The sequence below is a fragment of the Typopeltis vanoorti genome, chromosome 11 (assembly GCF_054136105.1).
Source record: "Typopeltis vanoorti isolate ZY-2024b chromosome 11, IOZ_Tvanoo_1.0, whole genome shotgun sequence".
In the NCBI taxonomy this organism is placed as follows: domain Eukaryota; kingdom Metazoa; phylum Arthropoda; class Arachnida; order Uropygi; family Thelyphonidae; genus Typopeltis; species Typopeltis vanoorti.
In genome coordinates this window covers 19,795,837-19,813,057 of record NC_143559.1, presented here as the reverse complement: position 1 = coordinate 19,813,057, position 17,221 = coordinate 19,795,837, and the positions used below count along the sequence as shown (strand labels likewise).

Below are 17,221 nucleotides of genomic sequence, written 5' to 3'. Positions count from 1 at the left end.
TTGTAATCTATGAAGCAGAGGTACACATCTTTTTGTTTTTCTAGATATCTTTCTATGATGGTTCTGACATTGAAAATACCTTCTCTTGTATAGTTCGCCCACCATTTGTAGATCCCTTCTTGGCATTTTGCCAAGAATAGTCGATTCATGCTGAAGGGGAGAAAGTAATGAAGGATGTACAAATTGGTCGCCAACATGCGAAATCACATGCTTTCTTGTCTGTCGCTGTACTAGTACTAGCTTGATTTTTGTTGTCGCTTTTTTTGCATTATTTTTTTATTATTAATTTGTATAATGGATCCAGTACAGTCAACAAGTTCTGTTGTTAAACGTTTCAGTAGCTCTTGCAAAAGAATATTGAATAATGTGCTGACATTCTGCGAAAAAGAATCGTCTCCTTGTTCCCCTTTCTCAAGTCAAAACGTGCAAGTGCAATTGCGGGCGTATTGGGGTCGACTGTTAAAAGAATTTGTAGGGAATCAAAAGGTGAAGGTAAGCCAAAATTTAAATCTCCTAAAAAAAAGGGCCAGAGTAAAGAAAACCATCGAAACTGTAGCTTTGAATGATTTTGATGTAGATGCTATAAGAAGTATTCACGAATTTTACGTGGTCGAGAAAAGAGTGCCAACTGTTCCGAAATTGATTGCTGTGCTTAAAGAAAAAATTAATTTTCTTTCGAAAAGAGAAACTTTAAGAAAAATACTTAATAAAATCGGATTTTGTATTTAAAAGTCCCAGAATAAAAGGAAACTTATCATGGAGCGAAGTGACATTGTTTTATCTAGAACGCAGTATTTGAGAGCAATAAGACGTTTCAGGGAGGAGAAAAGACCGATTGTGTATCTAGATGAAACTTGGATTGATAATAATTTAACTTATGGAAAATGTTGGCAGTCTAAAGAAGAATGTGGAGTGCTACAAACCAGAAATGCCTCGCGGTGCATAATAATTTTGTGTGCGGGTGGAGAAATGGTTTTTTTTACCGAATTCAAACTTACAATACAAAGCCAATTCAACTATTGGAGATTACCATGGGCAAATGAATTCTACGATCTTCGAAAAGTGGGCAGAAGAAAAAATTGATTCCAAACCTTCCTAAAAACGCTGTTGTTATAATTGATAACGCTTCATACCACTCTATTCGATTAAACAAAGTTCCAAATTGGTCTAATAAGAAGCAAGTTCTTATGGATTGGCTCTCTGCAAATAATATTTCTCATTCCCCAGATATGCGAAAAATTGAATTGCTTAATTTGGTCAAAAGAAACTCTCCCACAACTAAACTATTTAAATTTGACACAATGCTCAAAGAGCATGGATTTCTAGCTTTGAGGCTATTACCATATCGTTGCGATATTAATGCTATTGAGTATGTTTGGGCAGAAGTGAAAAGTTTCATTCGTCATCGCAATGTAGCTGGGGATATTGACATGTAGAAACCTTTTAAGCTTTCAGAACAGATGATTGAAAGAATTACAGTTCAAAACTGGGGAAAATATTGCTCGCATGTCACCTCATTGGAAAATATATATTGGGACAGAGACAGAATTATCGAAGAATTATGCGAACCTTTGGTGATCAGTTTAAGTGAAAGTGATGGCGATTCGGACACTGATTCAGATGAATCTGAACATTAAAAGAATTTGACAATGGTATTTTTTCCAACATTTTTTTTTTGCATGGGTTTGTTAAAAGAGTCACAACAAGTCATAAATAATGAATCAGTTTAGGACATTAAAGTGTCTCGGTTCTCTCAACTGTAAGTTTAGAATATCTAAGTTCATTTGAAAAAAATTCCGTTTTTCTGTATAATTATTTTTATTTTATAGAAAACTTTCTTAAAAATAAACTTAGTAAAATTTTTGTTTTATGCTATACTTTTTTAATTTTGTTAATACTCTACGTACATTTTTCCAACTGTTATACAAGCAAAATAGTTACACTTTAAAAACAGCAATGTTCGTAAAAGAAAAGCTAAATTTTCCGACCTGTAATAAGAAACAAATTCATCCCAGAAGACAGACTGATTACCCTATTATCGGAATGGATTCTCCTTTTTCCTGACATGCACAGAAGTGTCGAGGGACCCCTAATCGGTGGGCGAACTATACCTACATTTTCCTGGAAGCCACTTTGAGTATCATTTATTTCCATGTTTATTTTTCTTTTATTTCTTTCAAGAATAACGTATAGGAGGACTTTTGATACTTGATTGATGAGGCTGATTGTCCTGAGCTCTTCACATCTTGTAGTTTTTGTTTTTTGGGAATTGGAACGAAAATTGAGTGATTAATATCTTTTGGCAGAAATCCAGTCTCGTATATTTTATTGCATAATTTTGTTAGAAATTTCAGTCCTCTTCATCGAGAGCCCTCAACCATTCTGCCAAGATGTTATCTATTCCTGCAGCTTTATGTGATTTTAGTTTTCTGATGGCATTTTCAACTTCACAGAGTAAAATGGATGGTCCTTCTAAATCAGTCTGTTCAGGAATATCATTTCTTTGTTGTTCGTATAATTTCCTTGTGTATTCAATCCATCTTTCCATGATTTCCTTTTTATCCATTAGAATATGGTCTCTTGAGTCTCTAATGACACTTGCATGATTTGCTGTATTATTTATCCTGCTTGTCATTTCTCTGATCTTTTCATACATTTCTCTGCTTCTGTGTTTTCTATCAAGATTTTCTATATCTATACATTTATTCTTAATCCATTCCTCTTTGGCTTTCCTGCATTCTTTTTTTTTATTTCTTTATTCATGCTTTTATATTCAGGTTTGTTCTTTAGCTTTTTTCTTTGTTCCATCAATGTTAGTATTTTTTCATTCATCCAGGGTTTATTCCTTTTCCTAAATATGCGGTGATTTCTTCTTTGTAATAAAAATAAAATGCCAGAAAATGATGATAATTAGATTAATAACAATAAGAAAATATGTAATTTCTTTTTCATTGAGTGGAGATTTCAGAATTCAAGTATGATTTATATTGTACTTTCTTTGTGTTTTTTGAAAAGAAAGTGCACGTGATTAATTTCTTGCTATTTTTGTCAACTGAACACCGGAAATAACTGGAATGACTAAATGTAGGGAATTTGTTATGTTTATGACCTCATGACTTAGAAGAGTGAACCTGTGTTAGCTGGAGTTTCCTCCATTAGGAAATTCCAAGTCAACATTTTATTTGTTTCCAAGATATATAAGCATGTGTATATATTATTATTATTATTAGCCAAGACCCCCATGGAGTCAAAGACCCATCTAGGAGGGCCTTTTATCATACACACAGAGCTCATCATACCATCCTTTAAACACACTCAAAAAATTCTGCTTCTCACTCCCCTACTCAAACCCTCTTTATACAGTTTCCAGAGATGACCTCTGGTTCTCCCCTGATCTCCCACTATTCTCTGTAGAACCTCTCCAGCACTGATCCTATAACAACCCCTAACTAGCTTGTATGTCTCTATCATATCTCCCCTCTTCCTCCTGTCCACCAGACTCTGCAAGTTGCATCTTCTCAATATTTCCTCATACTCGACATTCCAGAGGTTAGAAACTACCTTAGTCAGTTGCCATAGACCCTTTCCAAAATCTCTTCGTCCTTCTGAAAACCAGGTGACCAAATCTGGGCACAATAGTCCACGTGTGACCTAATCAAAGCCTTATACAATGGAACAAGAATCTCCCTACTTCTACAAGTCAGTGTTTTCCGCATCATTCCCAGAAGCTTTTGTGTTGTCTTCATAATTTCGGCCATGTGTCCCCTAAATTTCACATCCTTATCCACTGTCATCCCCAGATCTCTTATTTATTCCACCTCTGGCAATTTCTAAGCAAGCAACTCATTCCTGGATCTACAGCTAGTTCCACTGATACTACTCATTCGATGTGATCTCTCCATGCTCGACTGTGGCAAGTTCTCTTTCTGCTTATTCATTTTAGAACCTTCTTCAATTCCAACTGTTTCCTCTTGATCCCAGGTCATCCCATTCCTTTCCTGTCTACACATGCTCTCACATCCTCTTGGAGCATCCACCTTTCTCACGCTGTTTACCCCTGCCCACTCTTAGCCTCCCCATTTCCCTGTTCATCTTGCACACCCATTCTCTCATTTTCCATAGTCATGCTACTCACTTCCTCATTCATAACCACCTCTTCAATCTCTCCTGCTCTTCCATATCACTTTCCACTTGATCTGATTCATTCTCTGTACTCTCTTCTCTACCTTCCAGCAGCAGTCTCTCCAAGTGACTCAGACCATAACCACTCAAATGCAGTTCATCACTCCAATACAGTTCACTTCATCCTTCAAACTCATTCCACACATTAACAAATTGTACTCCCCTCTCCTCACACATTTCAACCAACATATCATTCATAATCCTTGCCCTCCACCTTATCTCACCACAGTCATACCTAAGCAACACTTACTACCCTTCCTGTCACACTATTCTCTTTTATCCGTCTAAACAGCCTCCTGATATCCATTCTGACATGCTCTTTGTCCTCTGTCAAGTCATTCATACCTATTAAAACCATCAACTCCTTTGCTCGCTCCCTCCTCATATCCAATGCCTCAATCACTCTACATATTTTACTGCCTGGAAAACAAACCTTGTGCATCCTCTCATCCAGCACACCTTTAATAATGGATAAATAATATATATATATATATATATATATATCCATTATCCAAAATGAATATGTATATTCATTTTGGAAGATGTGTTACAGAAGATATTGTGAAAATTATTTTCGTGCTAATTTCTGCACTTGTATTAAACAACTGTTTTAAAATGTTCTGAAAAAAAAAAATGCTATATCAAGCAAAATTTATTGTAATAAATAAGATTTGAACATTACTTTTTATTTTACCTTGCACTACTACAATGTATGGAAATAATCATGTCACATTATTATTACATGACACCTCCAAGGAGTCCAAGGACTCACCAAGGGAGCTCTCCTCTACAGCTCTCTTCGCCAACTACAGCAGACTGCATCATCTACACCAACGCATCTACTGTCCAGCACCACCACTAGTATTTTCACGGACATTCACAAACATCCATGGCATGGTGGGATTCAAACCTACAGCCTTTTGGCTGGAGAGCAGATATGCTAACCACTCAGCTAATCAGGCCAGATTAGATATACTGCTGCTATTTGAGAACAATTCTTTTATGAACAAGACATGCTTAATTGCATTACATTCTTATTTCAAGGCTAATTTTAAAATAATGCAAATTTATATTCAGTAGTATTTCAAATGTACTCACAATTGAAAAGCAAAACAAATTGTTATTATTATTTGTAGAGTGGTCATTTTAATAATAATAATGCTATTTCTTCAACGTTGTAAAATAACCTTTGGTGGGTGGAAGCAACATAAATAAATATATATGGCGGTCTGGTTGGTCGAATGGTCAGTGATTCCACTCTCCAGCCAAAAGGCTGCAGGTTCGAATCCAGCTGTGGGCATGGATGTTTTGATTGTCTGTGAAAATACTAGTGGTGATTATGGGCAGTAGATGACATCGGTGTAGATGATGACGATGGTAGTTGCGGTTTATTGTATTTGGTGGATTGAGTGGCAGAGACAGAGAGTTGTAGAATAAGTGTCCTACCTCGATGAGTCTTTGGACTCCCTGGATGTGTTACGTAATACTACTACTACTACTACTACTAATAATAATAATAATAATATATATGATGAAACCGAGACATGTGCAATATAGAATTTATTAAAATTTTGTTATTTGAAGTATTCTACCCCCCCCCCCTCCTGTTCATAGTAACTGAATTATAAATATCTACTTTCTTTAATTTTGTATTTCATAATTTTTACAGTATGTACATTTCACATTTGATATGATTAAAGATTTTCATATTATTATCTATAAAGAAAAGTTGTCAAAGTGCATTCTTCAGGCAATTTGTATTCTACAAAATTTGATTTTGAATAAAAATAAAAATAACATAATCTGGAACATCAACAGCTGTTTTTTTTTTCTTTTTCAAAACATTTCAAATAATTATCTTGAATTAAGTTCTTCAAGAACAAATAAAATGTATTATTGACTAAGCGATAAGACAAAATTAGCACAAAAAATTAAAAATGACATTGGTTCTCCAAGGTAATGCAATATTTAAGTGAAGAAAGTATGCAAGGATCTCTTATTTTTTCTTGGCATTAAAAATTGTACAATAAAACTAGAAAACAAAAATAAAAATAATTTCTATATTTTTAGTCTATCCAATAGAACTACAAAATAATAATAGCAAGCAACTGCATTTTTTGTTATAGGCAACTGAGATGCAGCTATGATTGCGAGATAATATCATTTAATCTAGTTAAGTGTTCTCTTCAGTGTGAAGGATTATTGCACCTTCTAATGGACATGACAGCCAAATTACACATCTTATCCATGTTCTTTCAATGGATAGCATGCATTGTATAAAGATTTTGCTGGAAAGCTATACATGTCCTGGCTAGTTGGGAGGTTAATATATGTATTTTTCAAAGTACACACTTTTATATAAAAATATATGTGTTTTGAATTTTTTAACCTTTAAATTTAAAGTACATTTAAAAAAATAGTAAGGGTGCTCAACTTAAAATTGTATCAGGATGCCAGGACTCCTAGAGCTGGTACTGCTCAAATCCTATTCACAGTTTCGCTGATGATAGCACTCTCCACTCATCCTACTCATGTGGCAAACCCATCAGCTCAAAACATCTCAAGCTTCAAGATAATCAATGATAAATGTCCTAAACAATAATCTCCACACTATCCCATAACGGGCAATAGCAACCTAGTCACGTTCAATGCTTCCAAAACACATTTCTGCCTGTTTTCTCACAAAAAAGTTAATAATGTTCAACTTAATAGTTGAGATCAGATCAATCTCTCTTCTTGGATTGACTGTTACTCCTCTTTCCTCTCATAATCACATCACTTCTTCATCACTTCATCATATATTCATCTTCCAGACAGCTTGGCATACTTTTCTGCTCACGGTGTTACTTCTCTTCTGTCCAGCTAACTCTGTACAAATCTCCCAAACCTTAGAATACTGTTCTCCCATTTGGGTAGTGTACCCAAGACCTCCTTAAAAATCCTCAATGCAATTAGCATAGATCTATGCAGTTGACTGAATACCCCTCTCTTACATATGCTCTTCAACCTCTGCTTTGTATCATGTACCTATCATACATGTGTTACATGTATGATGGTGCATGACCACATGTTGCTGGTGGGGGCACACATAAATAAACAAGGGAAGAAGGAATGAAATTGATGAAATTAACAACTTACATTTATATACCTGAAAAATAAACAAACAAAAAAAAAGACAAGTTACACAAATAAACATAAATTTCTGAATATAATTCCATGTTAATAAACTGTATATACAATATATATTAAAATATTAATAAAATACAACATAATTCCAGGTTAACAAACTGTACACTAGTTTGATTGGGATCAATAACATGGAAGAAATAATACTTTTCTATTATACATAAAGTGTTTTTTTTTTTTTTCCGTCAAATACTGTATAAGAAGTATCTACAACCAAAAATACTAAAGATGCTTTACCTAGTCACGGAGTCATAAGAACAGCCCACCTGCTTCACACACTGTGCAATAATACCCAGGTATATCACATGTTGATAGTTTAGATGTGAATAAGGCTGTGGGAATGGATGACATATCACCATGTATTTGTAAGGAATGTGCACCACAGTTGGTTATCCCCTTGACTTGTTATTTAATTAAAGTCTTGCAGTGGGTAGGGTTCCTAAGGAGTGGAAAGAAGGCAAAATAGTATCACTCCACAAGCATGTTTCTAAGACAGAAGTCTCCAACAAGATGTTGGAGAGATTGGTAACGAATAGAATACAGAATTGGGCTGATGGACATATCATTCTTTATGATGGTCAGCATGGATTTGTAAAGGGTAGGTTCTGTTTTAGTAATTTATTTGCATTTTATGATAAGGTGACGAGTGTGTTAGATAAGGGAGAATCATATACAGTGATATTCTTAGACTTTGCAAAAACATTTGATAGATTACCACATGATAAGTTGGTGTACAAGCTGCAGACGATGGGAACAGATAGTATAGTGGTTAGATAGATCAGAGATTGGCTCTCTGAATGATACCAGCAGGTTGTGTATGATGGAGCAGTGTCTTAAAAAAGAAGGGTGACTAGTGGTGTGCCCCAGGGTTCTGTTCTTGGGCCCATGCTGTTTAACTTGTTTGTAAACGATATATCATTTGGACTGACTGGTTATCTTTAGTTATTTGCTGATGATGCAAAGTTGGGAAGAATTATAAGTAGCACTGCTGATGCTGAATCCCTTCAGGATGATTTGAATAGATATTTTACTTGGACAAAAGAATGGGGTTATAATTTTAATATCAATAAGTGCAAGGTGTTGAATTTTGGAATGCAGAAATTTAAGGCTGTGATCTATGTTGATGGTGCTGTACTGCAGGAAGTGGATGAGATTTGAGATTTGGGAGTGATGGCTGACAGTAGACTGAAGTTTAGAGGCCATATTGCTAGTGTTGCAAAGGTTGCACATCGTAGTGTTGCTATGATAAGAAATACTCTAACACGCAAGGATAAGGAAGTGGTTGTGCACTGTATAAGAAACTGGTCAGACCACACTTGGACTATTGTGCTCAGATCTGGTCACCTGGTTTTCAATGTGATGTGGAGACACTGGAGAGGGTCCAGAGACAAGTGACTAAGACAATATACGGAGTTTGGAATACTGGCTATGGAGAGAGGTTGAAGAAATGTGGATTGCAGAGTTTGGTGAATAGGAGGAAGAGAGGTGATATGATGGAATATAGGGGAAGAACCAGAGGTCATTCCTGGAAATTATGTAAAAGTGCGGTGAAGAAGGGTGTGGAGAGTAGATTTTTTTCATGGAGAATTGTCAGTGAATGGAATGCATTACCGAATGTGTTGTTAACAAGGATTGTTAAGGATTTTAAGATTCTATATAATAAATATGTTGTCAGTTTGATGGACCTCCACGATGAGTCTATCAACTCCATGGAGGGTGTAATAATAATACATTGCTGCTTTAACCACTGTTTATTACTTTGGTTTTGTGACAAGTGTGCCAGTTATTTAATATAGCCAAATGTTTTATTTTAGTTACTACTTTATTATTTGCAGACACACTTTGAAAACACTTCATCAATTGCAGAGTAAAAACTATCAATTTTATACATGATACAATTAATGATTTTTTGTTCACAAATGCATACAAAAGCAAACTTATTATAATTAAATATATATTAAACTGAAGCTAAGGGACATTGAAAGTTGCACTAATTATGCTATGATTCTTTAGAGGGATAATTATTATCTAACAGTACACTGTTCAATATTCACACCATAATATTATTTTACAAATCAAGTTGAAATATGTTAAGATAAATTTCTTATTTAACAAACCTGGCCTGGATTCACCTGTCCCGTCAGTTCTGAATTTTTTTGATCTTGCATTTTCTAGAGATATATATTTCCTCTCCTGAAATATGCAATTGAGGAAATATCACAAAGGACAGAAAAGTTAATTTTCGTAGATAGTTATAATATACATATATTATTCTTTTCATAATACAAAATAAATAATTTTGTATTAGGGTAAGATGTCAAAAAATGCATGCCTCTCAGCTCATTTTAAACTAAGTTTAAAATTCATGAGCTGAGAAGCATGCATTTTTTGACATCTTACCCTAATACAAAATATTTTAGTCGAATACAACTCTGTTTTTAACTAATGGTATAATCTTATGAAAATTAATAAAATAAGATAAATAAAATAAAATAAAATAATAAAATAAAACAAAACAGGCAAAAGAACATTATCTGCTATTGATAATGAAGAATGGAGGTTGGTTAATGTGATAATAGGTAAAACAAAGCAAAAAATGCAAGAATTCCCAGAGGGCAATGACATCACTGATATACTTAACAAAATGAACAACGACTTTACCAACTATGGAAGTTGTGTTTTCGACCCTGCAGAAAGGGCAAAGTATGTGAGTCACCTTCCGTGGATTAAAAATTCCATGTATCTACACGCAGTAAACGAAGATGAAGTAAAGAATGTAGTAATCGGATTAAAAAAGGGAAAAAAGTGGGATGTGACAACATAAATGTTAAAAAACTAAACATTATCATTAATCATAAATTACAATTCTTCACAAATATCATTAATAAATCCTTTGAACATGGTAAATTTATAGAACATTTAAAGACTGCTTCAGTTGTACCGCTATTTAAAGGAGGAAACAGAAATTAAATAAAAAATTACAGACCGATATCTATACTATCCACAATCTCAAAGGTTATTGAAATCCTGATAAAAAAAACACTTAAATAGCTGTTTAAATACAATATCCTTTTACACAACTAATCAAGGGGTTTAGATCTGGATTTAGATCTGGATGCAATACTGAAAAAATGCTATTGGAGTTTCATAAAACAGTCTATAGTGGAATAAATGAAGGAATGCACACAGCAGCCATTTTTCTTGATATATCTAAGGCGTTCAACTGTGTTCACCATGATCTATTGCTACTGAAAATGTCCAAATAAGGCATTAGAGGAATTACTAATGACTGGTTAAGATCCTATCTGAATAATAGAAAACAATACACCAGTTATGATACATTTAAAAGCGCAACAAACATAATAAAATACGGAGTCCCGCAAGGGTCGGTACTAAGACCCATCCTATTTATAATATATGTTAATGATCTATGTAAATACAAACTTTTTAGCAAAATGATATCCTTTGCTGATGATACAACATTAGTATACACTGAAACAACCTTTGAAGATCTAAAAAATCGGATTAACAGTGATATGTTAAAACTAAGTATATGGTTTAGCAACAAAGGACTTAACATTAATACCGATAAAACGAGATATATGTACTTTACATTAACAGACAAATTAGACAACAGCATAACTATAAAATGGCATGAAAGGAAATGTAGTGACATTCTAAATTGTAAATGTAGCATAATAAAAAAAAAACAAAATCTGTCAGGTATTTCGGCCTCCATATCGATAGCAATTTGAAGAGTGGAACTCCCACACCACTTTCTTAACAAATAAGTTCAGGTTCATAATTAACAGAATATATTATGTTAAAAAATTTGTAAATGCAGCATTCTTAAGATGTTTATACTATTCCTGGGTAAATTCCTCACTGCAAAATGGCATTACCTGTTGGGGCAGAGACTATTATAACAATTTGCTTCCATTAATAAGAATACAAAACAGAATAATTAGAGCCATAGCTACTACTGACTTCACACATTCAACCAATGATCTGTATATTGTTCATAATATTCTACCACTTCAGAAACTATATCTCTATGGTTGTCTGTTATATGTAAAAAGAAACACTGAAAGTTTCTTGGTATATAATGTAGACTATGGATTACGCTGCGATCGAACCATGCTGGTAGTACCCAAGGCTAACAAAGAAATTTTTTATAAATCCTTCGAGTACATAGCGACAAGCAGCTATAATAAACTTCCAAATGAAATTAAATCTATAACCTCAGGATATGCATTCAGAAAAAGATTGAGAGACTACCTCATGGGATTAAACAACGTTGACAATTACTTTAAACGTATAGTATAAGAGATCATTATAACTCATAATAATATTATTATTATTATCCAGGCCTCCATGGAGTCAAAAGACTCATCGTGGGAGGTCATTTTTAGGAAATACAAAGTCTATCATACCACTCCTTGAACTCATTAACCGTCCCCACTCCAATCACTCTCTAGGCAATGCATTCCAAGGTTCAACAACCCTCCACACAAAGAAACCACTCCTCAACCTCTTGCTCACAGTCTCCTTTCATAACTTCCAGGGATGGCCTCTTGTCATCACTCCTTCCCTCTGTTCGACCAAGCAAAAGAACTCCCCAGTGTCTACCCTGTAACTGCCTCTCTCAACAGTTTAAAAGTCTCGATCATATCACCTCTCCTTCTTCTATCCACCAAACTCTGCAGTCCACATTCCCTCAGTCAATCCTCATAACTCATACTGTACAGTCCTGAAACCATCTTTGTTATCCACCTCTGTACCCTTTCCACAGTCAACTGATCCCTTTCAAATCCTGGGGACCAAATCTGAGAACAATAGTTTAAGCAATTAGGTTAAGCAATGCAGTAACTATACAGGCTTGTCATAAATACTGTTACAACTTCTGCACGCCCCTGCACTACCCACAGAATTGCATGATCTGAGTTCTTGGTGGTGCTGGGCACAGCCAACATTCACATGTTTTTCAGTAGAGAGAGTTGTCTAGCCATACAGGTTAACATGCACTGGGGAGATTATGAGAACCATGTAGCTGTAATAGCACTTAACAAGGTCAAAATGCAGTCACCTGTTATTTTCAATACACTAAAAATATTCGGAATTAGTAGAATGTTTGTGTATCAGACTATTAACTGTTATAATGATATAGAAGATGTATCTGACTGCCAAAAAACAGGTCACTCACTGCATTAGGACACAACAGCTAATGACAGCTGTGAAGGTACGCCTCTGTGTAACCCTATGAGAACACAGAAAGTGACGTCGTGAAAGATAAACATTTCACAGACACTGATGTCACATGTACTAACTGATGACCTGGAAGGAGAACCTGTTGTCATTCTACTGGATATTCCTAACATCACAACTTATGCAGCAGAGGGTGGTAAAATCAAAGAAACTTCTCAGCGGTACGAAAACAACAGACACAGATGAGAAGATTTTCACCAGTGAAGAGTCATTTAACTGCCAAAATGATTGGATATATGCCCTGGATGATTGTACAGCATGTGCCATAGCATCTAGGATTAAGAAAAGTGATCATCCTGCATCAGTGACAGTTTGGTATGTGCATATGTGTGTGCGGGGGGGGGGGGGTAATGCATTAGGAGGTATCCAACTTGCATTTCTCTGAGAAAAGGGTCAAAACCTCTGCCAAAGTGTTTCAAGACATCATGCTGGAACCTGTGGTATGGTTCCTGAATGACACCTTGTTTTACAGTAGGCAGTGGGCTTTCCAACAGGACTCAGAGCCTGCGCACAAGGCACGTTCCACACAACAGTCGTTGGAGGTGAATGTGCCCAACCACATATGAACATCTGATTAGCCACCTGGAAATCCTGATCTGAATCCATCGAACTTCAAATTGTGGGTGAAGTTTGAGAGGGTAGCCTGCAAGAAATGACATCCCTGAATCATTGGCCTGAAGGTGGATTTGGAGTGAGCAGTGGCAGAGTTTCCAATGGATGTTGTGTGTGCCACTGTTGATATGTGGACTCACAGACTTTGGGCATGCATGAAAGCAAAAGGGGGAACATTTCAAAGATTGAGTACTGCTATATGCATGTTATACATGTGATGTGTATGTACTGAAAGGTGTAAATGATTTACTGATAGATTAAAGGTTTATATGCTGTTCAAGTTGTAACAGTATTTATGGCTGGACTAGGTATACATAAATAAAATTGCAGCAAAAGTTACAGCAGTACACAAATGGTCAAACATAAATTGGTAATTAATATGTATGTACAAAAATTAAGTTAAGCAATGCAGTATCTACATATAAATAAAACTGCAGTCAAATCTGTTTGCACAAATTAATTCTTTGTAAAAGGTTAAAAACATCATGCAATCTGTCTGAGTCTGACGTGAGTGTATATGACTTGGCCAGAGAGGGTAAAAATTCCATTCCTCTTTTGTGTAAAGTGCCAGCACTTCACCAGAATATAACAAATAGTAAGACATGTTACATTTTGACATGCGTAATTTGTTCATGCTTCCATGATGACTCCTAACGTAATTTGATTCAAATCTTCTTCTTATTATTATTATTACATGGCACCTCCAGGGAGTCCAAAGACTCATCGAGGGAGGGTACCTACGCTACAACTCTCTGTCTCCACCACTTATGTACAACTATGGCAAACCTTATCATCTACACCAACACCATCAATTGCCCACTACTACCACTAGTATTTTCACAAACAATTACAAACATTCACGCCCATTGCAGGATTCAAATCCGCAGCCTTTTTGGCTGGAGAGCAGATATGCTAACCACTCGGCCAACAGGCCAGCAATAGAGCCACCACTACTACTTGTCAACATTTTTTTTTTCTATTGCAGCAGTCCTTTAAAGCCGTTAAAATGTATTTCTTAAGAATTCTGAAAATAGGTTCTGAGATGGCAGAAATGTAATTAACTGGAACTTGACATACTGTTTCTTAGTTATTTGAGCTAGGATTACAGGATTTAAAAAGCTGTTGCCTGATCCTTGCTCAGAAGGCATTAAGTTTCATATATCATTTGATTTTAAGAGTTGCTGCTGTAATAGTTGAGGAGTAAAACAAATAGTATGAACACATCATTACAATAAAGTTTTTATAATTCTAGTCTTCTGTGATGGATGGTGAACTGATTGCTGTTGAATGTAACAGTAGAAATAATTTTTAGATATAAAAATTATCCTTTTTATATCTAAAAAGGATAATTTTTTTTTTCATTTCCAATGTAAATTTAATTCATGGATGCAGGTTGTTTATATTTGATAAAAAAAAAAAGTAGACAATGTGTCCTCATTATGGAGCCGATGACAAAACCACTCTTTATAGAACGAACCCAAAATGAGAGTGGACTTCCATTTGCAGTTCCTTCAACTTGACTGTAAACCTTATTCTGACAAATAAAATATCCAGACTGCATAACAAAGTCAAATAGTTTCACTATATCTTGTGGAAATGCTTCTGAAAGTAGATGTATTGTATCCACAAGAGGAAAATATTTCTGAAGAGTGATTCTAATGAAAGCTAATTTACCACCCATTCAAGCAATGTATTTCCCTCATTCACCACAACTTCAAATAATGAAGCTAGTGGAATGTGAATGAGGGAAATAGCAGTCATTATCTGAACGATTGCAATCTGATCAGTGCCTTATACAGTGGCACTATCACCTGCTTATTTTTATTAGTTTTTCACATTATTATTATTATTATTAAAAGAGACCTCCAGGGAGTCAGAGACTCATCGAGGGAGGCCACACACACACACACACACACACACACACCAACTATCATACTTATTCTTGAATTCATTCACACTGCTTGCACTCATAACATCCAATGGCAACCCATTCCAATCATGCACCACCCTCTAAGAGAAAAATCTAGTACTCACACCCTTCTTGGTGGGCTTCATTCTCAGCTTCCAAGGATGCCCTCTCATCCTTTCCCCACACTCCATAAATTGAAAATTTCCACCAATTTCCACCAAAATCCTGTATGACCCTTTTAGAAGTTTGCAAGTCTCAATCATATCACCCCCATCTTTCTCCTGTTTGCTAGTGTCTGCAGTCAAAAATTCTCAATCTGTCTTCATAATCAGTATTCCACAATCCTAATATCATTTTTAACACTCCCCTTTGTACTCTCTCCAATATATCAGAATCACAATGGAAACCAGGAGACTAGACTTGCACACAATAGTCCAAGTGAGGTCTCATCAAGGCCTTGTAAAGAGGCAAAATAACATCCTTATCTTCACATGTGAACGTTCACTTCCTCGTTTAATATCCTCGTTTTTATCATGATATTGCCATTGATGCCATCTGTTCCTGCCTATAATCTTTCTCAGGACTCTCATATCTGCGGTCTATAGTCTTTGGTCAAGTGTTTTACTTCTGACCCAGCTCTCAGATCCATAAGTTAAAACTGGTTTGAACACTGTCTTGTACACAGCTAATTTAGTGTTCCGACTAATTTTTCTCTTATTCCATATGAATTTATTCAATTGACTTTCTACCCTACCAGCTTGGTTGATTCTGTTGTCTATTTCCATATTTAATTTACCATCTTCACTAAAAATCGTGTCTAAGTAACTGAAATGTTTTACCTGTTCCACAGGTTCTCCAATCACAATGCAGTTGACATTTTCAATGATTCTGTCTATTTTCATTGTCTTTGTCTTTTTATTGCTGACCTTCATACTATATCTATTAAAATAGTTATTCAATTTAGTCAGAGAATTTTGCAGACTTGTAGCAGATTTATTTAGAAGTATAACATCATCCGCATAAAGCAAAGAGCTGACATTAACATCTCCAATTTCGATATCAGGTTTAATACCACTTTCCTTCATAATGTGATCCATATAGATCATGTACATCCTTGTCTGACACCAGATTTAACATTAAACCCTGTACTTCCTTCAATTCTAACTGCTGACTTACAACTCAAATAACGACTAAGTATTGCTTGATATAATGCCCCATTGACACCATATAACTGTAGCATATTGAATAGCTTCTCCCTTGGATCTTGTCACATGCCTTTTCTAGATCGACAAAACTTAAATACAGATCGTTGTTACATTCTCATTATTTTTCAACTATCTGTCATAAAGGGAAGATCTGATCCTGACAGCCTCTATTTGGCCTGAATCCAGCTTGTCCTTCGCCAAGCTTCTCTTCCACAATCCTTCTCAACCGTTTCTTAAGTATACTTGCATATATCATACTAGGAACACTCAGTAATGAAATACCTCTGTAATTCTCAGATTCAGTTTTATTTCCCTTTTTATATATGGGTACTATGAGAGCTCTCCTTCAATCATCGGGAATTCGTCCCTCTATCCAGGACCTCTACTATGCAGTGCAACCACTGTAAGATTTTTATACCACCATACTTCAGCATTTCTGGTCGAATATCATGTACTCCTGCGGCCTTTCCACATTTCAAGCCTTTGATAGCTTTTTCTACTTCAAATGTGGATCTCTATTGCTGACTGTATCCCTGTTGAGTGTTTTCTACCACTGTGCTATCACTGCTTGTTTCATTTAGCAATTTTTCGAAGTAATTACTCCATACTTCAAGGATATCATTTTCTCCCGTTTTTATGTCACCTTTATCATCTCTAAGTTCTTTTACAGTACTCTTTCCTCCATTTCTAAGCTTCTTCAACAACCTCCAGAATATTTTGCCACCTTCTTGATATTTATTTTCTATTTTCTTGCCAAATTCCTCCCATGACTTTTCTTTAGCCAGTTTTACACAGTGTTTAGCTTTTTTACATTTGTCTCTGTATTCTCTGAAGAGCACAAGCAGACTTATTTGTCAGAAAC

At 35.4% G+C, this 17,221-nt stretch overlaps 1 protein-coding gene across 3 annotated transcripts in view; it reads right to left on the bottom strand.

Annotated features, from left to right (window-relative positions):
• Positions 1 to 17,221, bottom strand: part of LOC150101351 (methionine synthase-like) — an 815,136-nt gene that overhangs the window by 192,746 nt on the left and 605,169 nt on the right. For 2 of the 3 annotated variants that reach the window (XM_090400909.1, XM_090400910.1), the window contains exon 28: positions 9,486 to 9,561. In XM_090400909.1, coding sequence (XP_090257035.1) covers positions 9,486 to 9,561 — 76 coding nt within the window. The remainder of the gene's footprint in view (positions 1 to 9,485; positions 9,562 to 17,221) is intronic. The other variant, XM_090400911.1, reaches the window with a different exon arrangement.